Source organism: Trachypithecus francoisi, unplaced genomic scaffold (genome assembly GCF_009764315.1).
Source record: "Trachypithecus francoisi isolate TF-2019V2 unplaced genomic scaffold, Tfra_2.0 Lachesis_group8, whole genome shotgun sequence".
NCBI classification, from domain to species: Eukaryota; Metazoa; Chordata; class Mammalia; order Primates; family Cercopithecidae; genus Trachypithecus; species Trachypithecus francoisi.
In genome coordinates, this window is record NW_022681473.1 from 29,516,521 (window position 1) to 29,530,860 (window position 14,340).

General features: G+C 40.0%; 1 protein-coding gene across 2 annotated transcripts in view; it reads left to right on the forward strand.

Moving 5' to 3' along the window:
- The window catches only part of SLC1A2 (solute carrier family 1 member 2), a 106,005-nt gene extending 91,866 nt beyond the window's left edge, over positions 1–14,139 (forward strand). For both annotated transcript variants that reach the window (XM_033207913.1, XM_033207912.1), the window contains exons 10-11: positions 8,047–8,278; positions 12,527–14,139. In XM_033207913.1, the coding sequence (XP_033063804.1) occupies positions 8,047–8,278; positions 12,527–12,598 (304 nt within the window). In that variant the 3' untranslated portion in view covers positions 12,599–14,139. The remainder of the gene's footprint in view (positions 1–8,046; positions 8,279–12,526) is intronic.
- The last annotated feature ends 201 nt before the right edge of the window (positions 14,140–14,340 follow it).

Genomic DNA, 14,340 nt, shown 5'->3' on the forward strand with positions numbered 1-14,340 from the left:
CAACATGCTTGCAGGTGAGTATCACTCTCCATATGTTATCAGTGAGAAAGCTGAGCAGGACAGGCTAAGAAATCTTTTCTGTTGGAGCTGGGATTGTTATCCAGGCTGGAATCCGGACTTCACGCTCTTAGCCAATGCTTACTTACGTGGATCTCCTTTTCTTCCCTAACCCCATGTGACTTTAGCCCTTTAATGCCCAGAGCTGTGCCAGCCTTCCTCAGGTTTGGGGCCTCCAGTGACCCCTCTGCCACACCCTGCCCCTAAAGACAGTCTCTTGGCACCATGCATCCTGAGAGGCAGGCGCTATGTTTTGTTTCTATCAATATTAAGTTGAACCATATGAAATTGCCAATATTTGACCTTTTTATATTGAAATAAATGGCAATTTCATATGGTTCAATCCAATGCAAGACACCAGATGAATTGTGGGTGACCCAGCTCCCTCAGCCCTGTTCTTCTCTGTGAACCAGGATTTCCAGACGATTTCACATTTCCCTGCTAGAGGATTTAGACTGAGAGATGAAGATGAGACAGAGTACCTTGGTACTTGTTTTTCTTCCAGTGAACCAGACCCAGTGACTCAGTGTGAAATAACTCAGTCAAGCCCCTCTCTCATTTTTGGTTCCTGGTGACTTCTAAAGCATAGCCGTGTCATCTGTAGAAAACCCACGAAATGGGCCAGGCGCAGTGGCTCACGTCTGTAATCCCAGCACTTTGAGAGACTGAGGTGGGTGGATCACAAGGTCAGGAGTTCAAGACCAGCCTGGCCAACATGGTGAAACCCTGTCTCTACCAAAAATACAAAAATTAGCTGGGCATGGTGGCGCATGCCTGTAATCCCAGCTACTCCAGAGGCTAAGGCAGGAGAATTGCTTGAACCAGGATGCGGGAGGTGTGGTGGCAGTGAGCCAAGATCACACCACTGCACTCCAACCTGCGATACAGAGTCAGACTTCATCTCAAAAAAAAAAAAAAAGAAAACCCATGAAATGCAAGATCAGCTTTCATCTTCATCCCCTTCTTTCAGTCCTGACACACAGCCTCTAGACCCAAAGATGGCGTCACACACTCTAAAAGTTGTTTTTTACCAAGCCTTAAAGCTCCTGAGGTCAACACGAAAGACAGGGGTTCCTGAGTGGTCAGGGATGACTGTGAGAGAAAATGAAACTCTTTGCCTGTGGAGAAACTTTCCACACATGAACCGCAAACTCCCATGTCCTGCTTTGGGCCCGAGTTAAACTTCCCCAGAGTTGGTCAGACATTCCCCTGGCAGCCTCAAGGGTGTTCTGCCTTGCAGCATTTTCAGAAAGGAAGACCCATGTAGAGCAGCCATGACCAACCTCCTGGCTGGGCGTCCTGGGAATCTTCCCAGAATGCCTTGTGGCAGAGAAACCTGGCATGAGAGGGTTCTGTATTCTAGTTTAATCCAAATTAACAGCTTTCTGTTTAACAGAACCCCTTTAATGTCCTGCCTTCTCACTTAGAAATCTATCTTCATAACCTTGCCTTTTACTCCTTCCCTTCTGTATTGACGGAATACAGTCCCTCCACCAAAGGAAATGGCCTTTATCTGCACTCTGGATTTCCGTCCTCTCTGATCTCTCTAGGAACCTAACTTCATCAATTATTCCCCCTTCTATGTATCTTCAGTTACTTCTCCACCAGCATCTTCTCTTTTTGATTTAAACATGTTCAAATATTCTACCTCTTAAATTAAAAATTTGATCTCCTTTCCATTTCCATCTGCCATTTCCTCTCCTTCCTTTCTTATCAATCATCTTGAATAAACTGATTATACATAATGTCTCCATTTCTTCACCTCACATTCAATTTTTCACCTGTAGTAAGCTGGCTTCTATCACTACCTCTGTATTGAAACTGCTCTTGCCAGGCCAATAGTGACCTCTTTGTTGTTAAAACCAAAATAGCTTTTTTATCTTTATTATTATTATTACTATTTTGATGGAGTCTCGCTCTGTTGCCCAGGCTGGAGTGCAGTAGCGCTATCGGCCCTCACTGTAACCTTCATCTCCTGGGCGGAAGCGATTCTCCCGCCTCAGCCTCCAGAGCAGCTGGGATTACAGGTGCATGCCACCATGCCTGGCTAATTTTTTGCATTTTTAGTAGAGACGGGGTTTCGCCATGCTGGCCAGGCTGGTCTCAAATACCTGACCTCGTGATCCACCCACCTCAGCCTCCCAAAGAACCTTCTTACTCTCATCTCACCTGATCCCTAGATAATAATTAGCATTGTTTGCCACACCCTTATTTTGGAAGCGTACTTCCATTTACTTATGAAATGCCAAACTCTTCTAGTTTCCTTTCACTTTTGCAGGCTCTTATCTTTCCCATTCATTAAATGTTGGTTGACCTTAGTGTTCCAGCCTAGACTGTCTGCTTTTTTCACTCTGCATTCTCTCCAAGGATTAACTAATCACCTCTGTGGCATCCTCAGCCATCCCTATGTGATGAATCCTATTATCACCTGCATCTCAGATGTGTCTCCTGACTGTCAGTCCATATTACCAGCCATCTCTGGGGCATCTGCTCATAACTGAGTCATATGCTTCACCCTCAACATGTCCAAACCAAAGCCAGAATCTTTTCCACTCCAACTCATCATACTCCCTACATATGCTTACATTGTCTACTGGTTGCCCAAACCAGAAACCTGAGAGGAATCTTTGACTCTTTTTTATTCCCTGTAACCAGTCTTCAAGTCCTGTAATTCTGTCTCCTGAGTCTTGCTCAAATCCATCTTTTTCCAAATCCACCATATCCTCACTAACTGGATTTCACTCTTTCAGGCTTATCTTTTTTTAGTTTGTTCTTCACAATGGAACAAACATGATCTTTTCTTTCAGTGGTTCTTCATTACACTTGGGATAAAGACTAACCCCTGAACTTGACTGATAAGGCCATACATGATTTGGTTAATTCGTATTTTCTGCGTCTCTCACTATACTTGTTAGCCATCCTGAATTCATCTAAGTGTTCCTACCTCTTAGATTTCCTGCATATTATTTCTTTCCTCTCTCTAGCTCATTTTCTTGGACTTATCCTTAGGGCCAACTCAAGATATTTCTACTTAAAGCTTTTATTATGACCCGAGTGTGATAGCGTTCTACCTACATGACACTGTAGCACTCTGTACTCATTTCTTTTTGAACATTTATCTCACTCTAGTGGAGGAGATAGACAAATAAACAGTACGTGGGTTCTTGGGGAAAAGGGAGTTTAGGAAGGATTTTTGCTGCCTAGGCAATTGGCATAGTGCCCTTACACACTCTAAGAAGCTTATTAAACATCTGTTGAATAAATAAATTCACTAACAAAGAACTCAAAGTATTAGAGTTGATGTTTTCTTCTTCTTTCTACTTGGCTATTAACATGTGTAAGAAAAGGAACATTTTCATGCTCATGTATGCCTATAACCTACAATGAGTACTTAAAGCATGTCTAGTATTTTTCTTATTCCACTTAATACAACCTCCTGTGAGGCTGGTATTAGCCTCATTCCCTATTTCATGCTGAGGTGAAAAGTGATTTCCTCAAGTGGGAATCAGAAGACCTGGGTTAGTGTTCTCACCCAAGGTCCAGGGTCCTTTGCATCTTGATTTTCCATCAAAAGAATAAAAGCATCAATCTGCTTTTATTGTTTTTAAAAAATTCATTCATTCATTCATTCATTTTTGAGACAGAGTCTTGCTCTGTTGCCCAGGCTGGAGTGAGGTGGCACGATCTTGACTCACTGCAGCCTCCGCCTCCCAGGCCAAAACGATTCTCCTGCCTCACCCTCCCAAGTAGCTGGGATTACAGGCATGCACCACCACGCCTGGCTAATTTTTGTATTTTTAGTACAGACTGGGTTTAGTAGAGACCGGGCTGGTCTTGCACTTCTGACCTCAAGTAATCCACCCACCTCAGCCTCCCAAAGTGCTGGGATTACAGGCATGAGCCACTGCATCCAGCCAGTCTGCTTTTATCCTGTACAACTCTGTCTTGTATCCATTCCTGTCCTAATGGCTATTTCATTGGTCAGAGTTCTTTTTCAGATGCAGGGAGATCTGATGGCATGGAAGAGATGTGGCGGTAAAAAGAAAAAATGTGGGGAAAACTTACTCAGAAATCCTATTCCAAAAACTTGGCTACTTCAGTGGCTGCTTCTGGAGAGCAAGGATTTGGTGTCAAGGGTTGAAGAAGCAGTCGTTTGTAAACTTATGTCAACCACTTGAGTGGAAATGGATTTGTTAAACTGGAAAAGTCGTTAACCCTTTAGCATAGTATTTTGTGCTTTTGTTCAAAACATGGTGTGTGTGAGTGAAGTTATCCCCCAAAAGGGTAGGACCCAGCACATAATGAGTGTCAACTATGGGCTAGGAACTGAATTTGTCTTCCCCAAATTCTATAAAGTATTAATAGTTATTCTGGCTACATGAGAAAAATTATGGTTGAGCAAGTGTCTTAGTCCATTCAGACTGCGTAACAAAATACTATAGACCAGGTGGCTTATAAACAACAAAAATTTATTTCTTACAGTTCTGTGGAGGCTTGGAAGTTCAAGATCAAGGCACTGGCAGATTCTGTGTCTGGTGAGGGTCTGCTTCCTCATAGATAGCTATCTTTTCACTCTAGCCTCACATGGTAGAAAGGCCAACGAGTCTCTGTTGGGCCTCTTTTCTGAGGCCACCGATCCCATTCATGAAGGCTTCACCCATGTGACCTCATCACCTCCCAATGGTCCCATCTCCAGATACAATCACCTTGGAGATTAGGTTTCATCATATGAATGTTGGGGGATGCAAACATTCAGATCACAGCAGTAAGTCATCCAGATTGCACAGTTAGTAAGTGGCTGAGCTAGATTCAAAACCAGGGCTGTGTGGTTCCAGGGTGCTTCTCAACATGTGGCAGATGCTGGATTCCGGAATAATACTGCTTGTATTCACACTTGCTTTATGACTTTACTAGGATGTGAGACTTTGGGAAGCCACTAATCTATCCAGGCCTTAGTTCTGTCATCTAGTAAATATGAATAATAATCCCTCTTCAGAGTTATAGTGAGGGTTAAATAAGGTAGTATCTATAAAGTATATATATATATATATATATTTTTTTTTTTAAAGGCAGAGTCTCACTCTTGCACAGGCTGGAGTGTAGTGGCATCATCTCGGCTCACTGCAACCTCTGCCTCCCAGGTTCAAGCAATTCTCCCGTCTTAGCCTCCCGAGTATCTGGGATTATAGGCACACACCATCATGCCCGGCTAATTTCGTACTTTTCGTACTGTATTGTTAACCAGGCTTGTCTCAAATGCCTGATCTCAGGTGATCTACCCGCCTCGGCCTCCCAAAGTGCTGTGATTACAGGCATGAGCCGCCATGCCCAGCCTATAAAGAATATTCTTACACATAGTAAGTGTGATATAAATTTAATTGTCATCATCGTTATCACCACCACCACCACCATTATCTTTGGTCTCTTTCTTTGCCAATAATGCAAATTATTCTGAGCTATGAGATCAATGGGTACTCAGAGTATTGCTCTGGAAGACCTTAGCATTCTTTGAAATTTTGCAGTTGGTCAAAGGTATGGGATATGTAAACTAAAAAGTATCTGAGTCAGGTCTCAATCAATTTAGAAGCTTATTTTTCCAAGGTTAGAGACATGCCCAGAAGAAAAAAACATGGAATCACAGAAACAGTCTGTAGCCGGTACTTTTCTCCAAAGATGATTTTGAGGGCTTCCATATTTAAAAGGACAATGCAGTCTGGAGGGAAAATAGGGAGAGTTTGGTCATTTTACTGATTCCACATGTTGCCAGGGAAAAGAAGCTGGTAGGGGAATAGACAATTAGGTATTTGTCTTGTGCTCAGTAAATCGGCACTTTACGTAAGATAAGGTGAACGTAGAGTAGCTACCTGTGGACATATTTAACTATTAGCTATCTGCTTAGGACCAGAAGGAAAGGCAGTTTCTTGCATGATTTAACTTTTGGCTTTTTCTTTTTTTTTTTTTCCATTTGACATAGTAAATTGGGGGCTGGAGTTTTTACTTTCCTTTCACAGATATATGACTCAGGATACATTCCAAAAGGGACTGAAAGTATAGTGGAGTAGCTCCAAAGTAGACCACAACCATATAATGGACAAATAGGTCAGCTAGTTAGTTGGGAGTGTTGCCATAGGAATTGTGCTATAAATAGGGTTAATGTTTTCAGGGGGTGATAGTAACTTAACTAGCCATATTTGGATGGAGCTACCTAGAAGTTGCCACAAATATATTTGAATTGACTTGATACAATTTATAATAATATTAAAATCATACATCATAGATTAAATATTTTTTTGAGTTCTTATTAAATGTCCAGAAGCATGTAAGCACTTTGTTACCTTATTTAATGTTCACAACAACCTTCTGTATTGGAGATTTTTATTATATTCATTTTATGAATGAGGCAACTAAGGCTCTCAAATATCAAGTATGATCAGGGTTGTCACACAGGCAAGGGACAAATTGGCATTCAAATCCAAATCAGGCTGCCTCTAAAGTCCGTGCTTTTTCTTAACTACTGTCATGTATTCCTTCCTAAAACCCACATACTGGGACTTCTTAGCCATCTATTCCAAGTGCCCAATTTTGTGGAAGACCTCAAGACCCAGTCTTCATTCAGATGTAGACCCGATCACCCTGAGGCAGATTCTCCAAAGCAGAAGAGGCGCAAGAGCATTCTCAGATGGAGAGATGCCCACAAGAGTTTAAACTCCAGCTCTGATCACATTTTTTCCCACATTTTCTTCTTAGTTGAAATCAGAAAGACGACCAGCTTATACTTTGCAAACAACTGGCCTTGCAAGGGAGCCAGGCCTGACTCTTCCTAGTGCAGCTTCCTTATTATTCTCTAATAAGAAATAGATTTAATAATAGCAACTAGAATTTATTTAGAGTTTGTTCCAAGAACAAGTTAAAGTTTCTGCTTTGCCTAGAACTAATATTATTTGAATTGAAAGCTAGAATGTCCTGGACTGAGACTGTCTCAGCAGCATCTTTATGTAAACTCCTTCATTTTAATTTTGTTAAACATTTTTTGTAGTTTTTCAGCATCCTTTTAAGACTTTGAATATCTGGTAAACATGGCCAAAAGGATTCTTCACACTGATTTGACTTGAACTTATGGATGAGAGGAGAAAACTTAGTCTTAAGAATTTAATTAGCTTTCCTGGCACTGAATTTCTAAGAGAGAGAGTTATCAACCATCCTTTTTTTCAAGTTAAAACTTGCAACACAAGAGTTGGAGAAGGATTTTCTTAATATTTCCTGATTCCAGAAACACTCTGGAAGACTTAATTTTTTTTTTTAGGTTAATAGAGCAAGATAAAGTATTTTGTTTTTTTCAGGACGAGTAGTCAGTCATAACACATATTGGTCAATGAGAAAATTATGGCTGGATTTCTTATCTAACAGCTGTGTCTGTGTGTGAGGGAAGTGGGTGCAGGGAGAAAGGAAGGCTTAGTTCCCATTCTTACAAAAACAATGACTTTTCTACTATGAGAAAGTTCACAGATGGTTAGTTTTTCCAGTAAAACTAATAAGTAACATAAGCAGAGATAGTGTAGAGTCTTCAGAAACAGAACAGTTTAAATCAGGAGTGGTTGCTGCACTCAGCTAGGTGTGTCTGGAGCCTGTGTACCAATTCTGATTTAGACACATTATTTTTCTTTAATCCTTTCTTTCCTCCTCCTCCTCCTCCTTTTCCTTTGCTACTGGTTATTGGTGTTTACCATTTGCCAGACATTTTACCAAGCACTTTACATGTAATATCTCACTGAATTTTCACACAGTCTATGAGAGAAGTATAAGCATCATCTCCAACTGACAAACAAGGAAGTCAAGGCTCATGAAGGTTAAGTAACTTGCCCCAAATCAAGCAGAGGGAAAAGGTAGAGCCAGAACTCAACCCTATGTCTCTCTGACTCTAGACCTTGACCTTTCAACTACCACATAATACTGCTTCCTCACTGAACCTTTTCTGTTCTTTGTTCTCAGGGACAGGATGAGAACTTCAGTCAATGTTGTGGGTGACTCTTTTGGGGCTGGGATAGTCTATCACCTCTCCAAATCTGAGCTGGATACCATTGACTCCCAGCATCGAGTGCATGAAGATATTGAAATGACCAAGACTCAATCCATTTATGATGACATGAAGAACCATAGGGAAAGCAACTCTAATCAATGTGTCTATGCTGCACACAACTCTGTCATAGTAGATGAGTGCAAGGTACATTTCCCATTCATGGATATCGAGACCTGTATATAGTAGTGCATGCTCGATTTCTTAAGAAAAAAAAAAACAAACAAACCATAAAGCCCTGCATGTATTATTGTCACATTTATTTTCCTAAAGAATCATGTAACCCAAGCTTCTGTGAGTCCCAGATCATCTAATTCTGTGTCTAACATGGCAGGAAATCAACAAGTCTGACAGAGAAAGAGTCAATCAGTTGCTTATTTTGTCCATGTGATGTGAAACAACCATTGGATTCCCCCATCTACCCCACTTGACTAATTTGACCAGTTATCTTGAATATTTTGCCCAAGAATTTGTGGTTACTGGAGCTTTTCTGACTTTCAAATATTTGATTCCTCAATTGAAACATCAAGAGAAATCCCCAGCTGATGTACCTAGCACAAGTATTGTCCTTGCTATATATCACATATTGGTCAAAAATGTGCCCACATAACTTTACACAACTCTCTTTTTCTTAATTATTTTTGTGGGAAAGGTGAATTTTGACCTGAGAGTACCTTGCTCCAAAAGTGGGTAAACAATTTCAAGTAAAGAACAGGTATCCTTCAGGACAATTACCCAGAAATGTCTTTTTAAAAACACTACATCTCAGACATTGCCTGGCTGCGCCATCTTTCTGCAGCATGGATGTTCTGGGCTCTCCTCCAAGCTGTTGGGTGCTAATTCTTCAAGCTTGATGGGTTCTGTCTAGCCTTCATTGTAACTAATTTGACATTGTCAAAGTCAGAGTGTCATGACCAGAGTAAAGCAAACTTGGAGAAACCCTGGCAGGTGAGCAGAATCAACTCTGGGGGTTGGTTTCTAAAATGATTCCACATAGCAGCTGAGGACAAGCTGAACCCAGCCAGAGATCTCTGGTACCTTTTTGACTTCTGTTGACAAGGTCACATGTAATCACTAATTTCTTCCTTTATTACTTCTGGGTCATTACAAATACACACTATGGCTCTTGCTGGGCAACTAAGGATGTCACAGAAACAATTCTCTTTACTGGATTGTAACATAGGTCCAGAATTCTCATAGACTAGCACAGACTTTTGCTTGTCCTCTCTATATAAGATACATACATGGGTGAACAAGGACTCTGAAACAAATTAGGGAGGGAAACCATCCATCAAGAGGCAATTGCACAAGTTTATTAATTGACTCAGTGAAAATGATTCAAACTATTAGAAATTCAGATATACCTAAAGGATATGATGCATTCTCATGGAAAGCTGGTGTTTCCCACATCTGAGTGAATGTGCTGGATTATTCCCCATCAAAATGTTAGTTTGAATCAACAAGGGTCAATAATCTTGTGAATGGCTTTATGTTCTATTATATTTAAGTACTTGTTGTGTGCCTTGTAAGGTTTAGTTGAGTGTCCCTGTCTCATTCCTGTGAGATCCTATATTTTGATTATTCATCAAGTATTTATTAAATGCCTATCATCTATAAAGCCATAAATTAGGCACTGGAGGACAGCAAGAAGAATGTACAATGTTGATAAGACTTGAACTCAAATTATTGCCATATGAGGAAAACATCACAATTTTTTAAAAATTTCATAATTATATTTGAGAAGAATCCTAGTGGTTAATTGCATATGGCCCTTTTGGAGTTTCTCAAGAGGCTTCTTAATATTTTGTAGGACACTTTTTGAAAAAGAAGGTGTGTGCACGTGGAGATATCTTTAGATTTCAGACTTCCTGCGTTTGCTTTTGAAGGACATCAAGCACATGAGGATAAATTTGCTTCTTTTTGTTTGTTTGTTTTTGAGACGGAGTTTCGCTCTTGTTGCCCAGGCTGGAGTGCAACGGCGTGCTCTCTGCTCAAGGCAACCCCCGCCTCGCAGGTTCAAGCGATTCTTCTGCCTCCGCCTCTTGAGTAGCTGGGATTTTTTTTTTTTTTGTATTTTCAGTAGAGACAGGGTTTCTCTGGTCAGTAACTCCTTATCTTGGGTGATCCACCCACCTTGGCCTCCCAAGCTGCTGAGATTACAGGCGTGAGCCACTGTGCCTGGCCAATTTGCTTCATTTTTAAAAGCAAACTATTTCAAGCCCTATAAGGAAATGTGAATTATCCATATCAGTAGGAAGTAAGCTAATTAGCAGTAAGGCTTTGTCCCCAGTTATACTACTGTGACCCAGCACCTAAAATAGTGTCTGGCATGTTTTAGGGGTCTCAATAAATATTTGTTGAATGCATCCTTTTAGCATCTTTAGTCCTTGCTGTATTTCAGATAACGTTTTTGCTGGACATTCCATAGAGATAGTGGATCAATCTCTATATAAATGGCCAGTCAGCCAACCATCTGCAAACTCATAGGTTAATTAACCTTTAGGTGACCAGTGGTCAAGCTGAGCAGGTCTTGAAGATGATGAAAATAGCTCTATTGGTTTATCAACTGTTTCAGCTGTTTACATTTTTAATGAAATGGTTGGGTTCAGCTCAGTGAAGGCTATTTTATCTTCAGCCTTTGCTAGGTAAAGCAAGTTGATTTTTCTCACTCTAAATCAGTTAACTGTGTTGACGCTGATGTGGGAAGGAAGCAGCCAGAGCCATGGAGATACATTTACACCTTCTGAGGATATCTGGGTCACATTTATTTATTCCTTTGAACTTCCTTATGGTTAATTCTGTCTCGCTATTTCCCACTTTTTAAAAACTGAGACGGGAGATGTCAGCACTTGCTGCCAATGCCACCCTCTTTTTCTTTTCTATTACCCAAGTGGTTGGAGCAGAGAGGATTGGGGAATGGAGTCCTAGCTTTCTTTAGCCCGGCCAAGAAAGGAAATGCCAAAAAAAGCTGCTGTCCCAGATACTTTGAAACATAGGCCCCAGTATTTACAAACAAAAAAACAAAACAAAAACACTTCCCCCCAAGTGCTGTCTGGTCTTCCAAAGGCACCACACTGTGATTGGTAATTTTGTACCACTATTGATGTGGTTCATCACCGAGAGCCAAATAGTCACATTCAAGATCATAGTGAACAGGCAACTTTCTCCAGGCAGACAGTCTGTCCCTGGCAGTCTTTCTTGACAGTTCACTGAAAGGGAAACAAATTTGCTGCAGCTCTGGTCAAAACTTTAACCATTTCAAGCATTGTTATGTCTCGTTGGTCTGTGTATTCAAACTCTTGCCTGGTAATAGTAGTTTGAAGTTACACAATAGTTTTCAAATTAATCAGAATAACTGCATGTGGAGCTGTCATTGCTAACTGCATGGTCTGTTTTTCTAAAAAAAAAAAAAAAAAAATTGAGGGGCTAACGGGGATTGGATGAATGGTTTTTATTTTCCTTTGCTTGATTCGTTGAAGGGCACTTGGTTTTCTGTTCCTAGCATGTTGTATGTGGTCATGATGCATGCATTTCACTTCCACTTGGGTAAGAAGAAAGTCAGATTTCTTTCAAACATTGCTGTGTTTGTCGTGTCTTCATATTCTAATGCTTTCATAAATCCAGTCTCTCCATTATGTGGAATATCAGTCGTGGGTTTAAGTTTGCACATGACGTTGAGGACAGACAGAAGGTAAGCTAGGAAAACTACTTAGAAGTGGAGGGGAAAACCTCCTATTCTGCAAAAAGGTTCAGTTCACTTTGAGCCAGGGAAGCATAATATAGATGGTCTGGTAATTATATCTGATTATTAAATGTCTGCATTTAAGTAATTTAGATAAACATTGTCACCAATCTCAGATTTTTAATTCTCCCTACTTTTCTTTTTAATCTTTAAAGCTGGGATAGCTTATTTGGTACAGCTGAAATGTCATGATTTCTGATATAAAAATTAGACATGTATGCCATCTACCTGGTGTCATTGCAACTGAATCTTTCACATGCATGAGTAGAACTAGATACCTAGTTCTGGATTTCTTCCTCTGTGGTTGTATGGAGTAGCACGTGGGCACTATATTTTAAGGACTGTGTTATTGTGTGATGGATCTTTGGGTAGTTAGACACCCTGCAACACTAAAAACATAGTAGAAGTTATTCCCCAAATTGCAAAGCAGCTTTAATACACTGATACTCCCAAGGCAGATATGGATTTTTAAAATTCGCAGATCACTGTTGAAACCCAAGACAGGCTCAAATTCAGTTTGGAAAGAACTCCATTTAAAACTAATATTTCAGTCATGTCGTATAATCTTGGATTTGGTGCTTCTCCACATAACCCACAGGGCTTTTTTCTGGTTCATGGCCTGTAAGCTGGATGTTGATGATAATTATTTTCAGGTAACTCTGGCAGCCAATGGAAAGTCAGCCGACTGCAGTGTTGAGGAAGAACCTTGGAAACGTGAGAAATAAGGATATGAGTTTCAGCAAATTCTTGAATAAACTCCCCAGCGTATCCTATGGTAAATGATGATTTAAACAAGCTTTCTTTAAAAAGGAAAAAAATGAAAAAAATGCATATATTTCTATGTTTACTTAATCTGTTAGCCGAGGCTTAGAGGAGCTCTTGTGAGTCAGTGATGACAGGCACGGTGCTGTGTCTTTGCCAAATAATGCTTTATAACCGTCTAATTTTCTCACTTGTATTATTATTTGAATGGATGCTGCTGGAGGAATCAGTTTGAATTGAAGATATGTTCTTGCCAGCTTCACTTTTCTCCCTGGATGCTCTTTTCCCAGGGGACATGAGTAAAGCAGTGTGGTACACTCCAGGGACTTGGGATAATGAGCAAACACACAGTGTGTTATTCCTTAAAGTGTTCTCCATGTCTTGCCTTGTTATGCACAAGAGATTCTATTAAAAGCCTCTAGAAGTAACTCCCCTTAAAATATCTAGTAGAGTTTGCACATGGGCTGATTAAAAGCAAATACCTGTCTTAGGGAATTCTGACAATTTATTTTCCATATGTTCTTTAAGTAAAATGTTTCAAAGAGAGTTTTAGAGGGAGCCATGCTCTTAAAGGCAGTTGATTAAAGAACCTATTACGTCTCTGCCTTACCCTGTGTAATCTATGAGAACAATGGTTGAAATTTCAAACTATGCTTCATAATTCTTTCTAAATTTGATAATTGATTAGAAAGTATTTTATATATAACCACTGTACATATTGACAAAAGTAAGAGAGCACAGTCAACATAAAGTTTAACCAGAGTTAAATATTCAAATTTATTTATGTTTGGTTTGCCTTCACCTGGTATAGTAAAATCAAGTGAGATTATTTGGTATATGTTTTGCTTTGTTTAACCCAAAATGTTATTATTTGAGTTCCTAAAGACAAAGACATTTTTAATCTGTCAATTATTTCAGTCATCATGTCTTCATCCTAGAAAGCCTCGTCATTTTACTGTCCTCACACATGGAAGACACTTGTGTTGGCTGTGCCTCTTTTAGTGTCATCTCTTGATGAAACAAAAATACTGTTATTTATCTAATATGTAGAAAGCATTTTGTTATCTTCTATCAAAGCACATAAAACCAGTTATAGGACACAGTTGGAAGCAGAGCCAGTCTTCCTCCTCCATCTTCTCAGTAGAGAGGAACAGAAAACAAACATCTGTGCAAAACCCTATAAAAGTGACATTCCTATGGCAGAGTCCAGGCAGCCTTGAACCATGACGTGGCAACCAAGGATGGCTCTGTACAACTTCATGGATGGAATCTTGTTTAAGGCTGTGAAGTGTTAAGGAATAAATAATATAATTGGTGTAGCACAGTGCCTTGCATGCAGTAGGCAGCCAACAAGTTCTTAGTGATTGGTTATGCAAGCTAAAATTTTTAATGTCTCTACTATCCTTTTTTTATTGAATAATGCACAGTATTTTCCTAACGTTGCTGGGTTTGGGAGTAAGCTTGGGACTTTAATCATTGAGAAATAAAGCACATTTGACTCTAAGAAGTATGTAGAACCTTGTTTATAGGTGAGAGTAGGCTGTATTATATGAAACCAGCAGAGGGATGCTGAGATAGTCATGGTTTATAGAACCCAAATTCTCTGAGATGAGGATGCTTATGGACCTCAAATAGCCTTTCTTATCTACTCCTTGTGACTTCTCTCTTCTAAATCAGATACCTTTGAAACATACAAGAGACATAA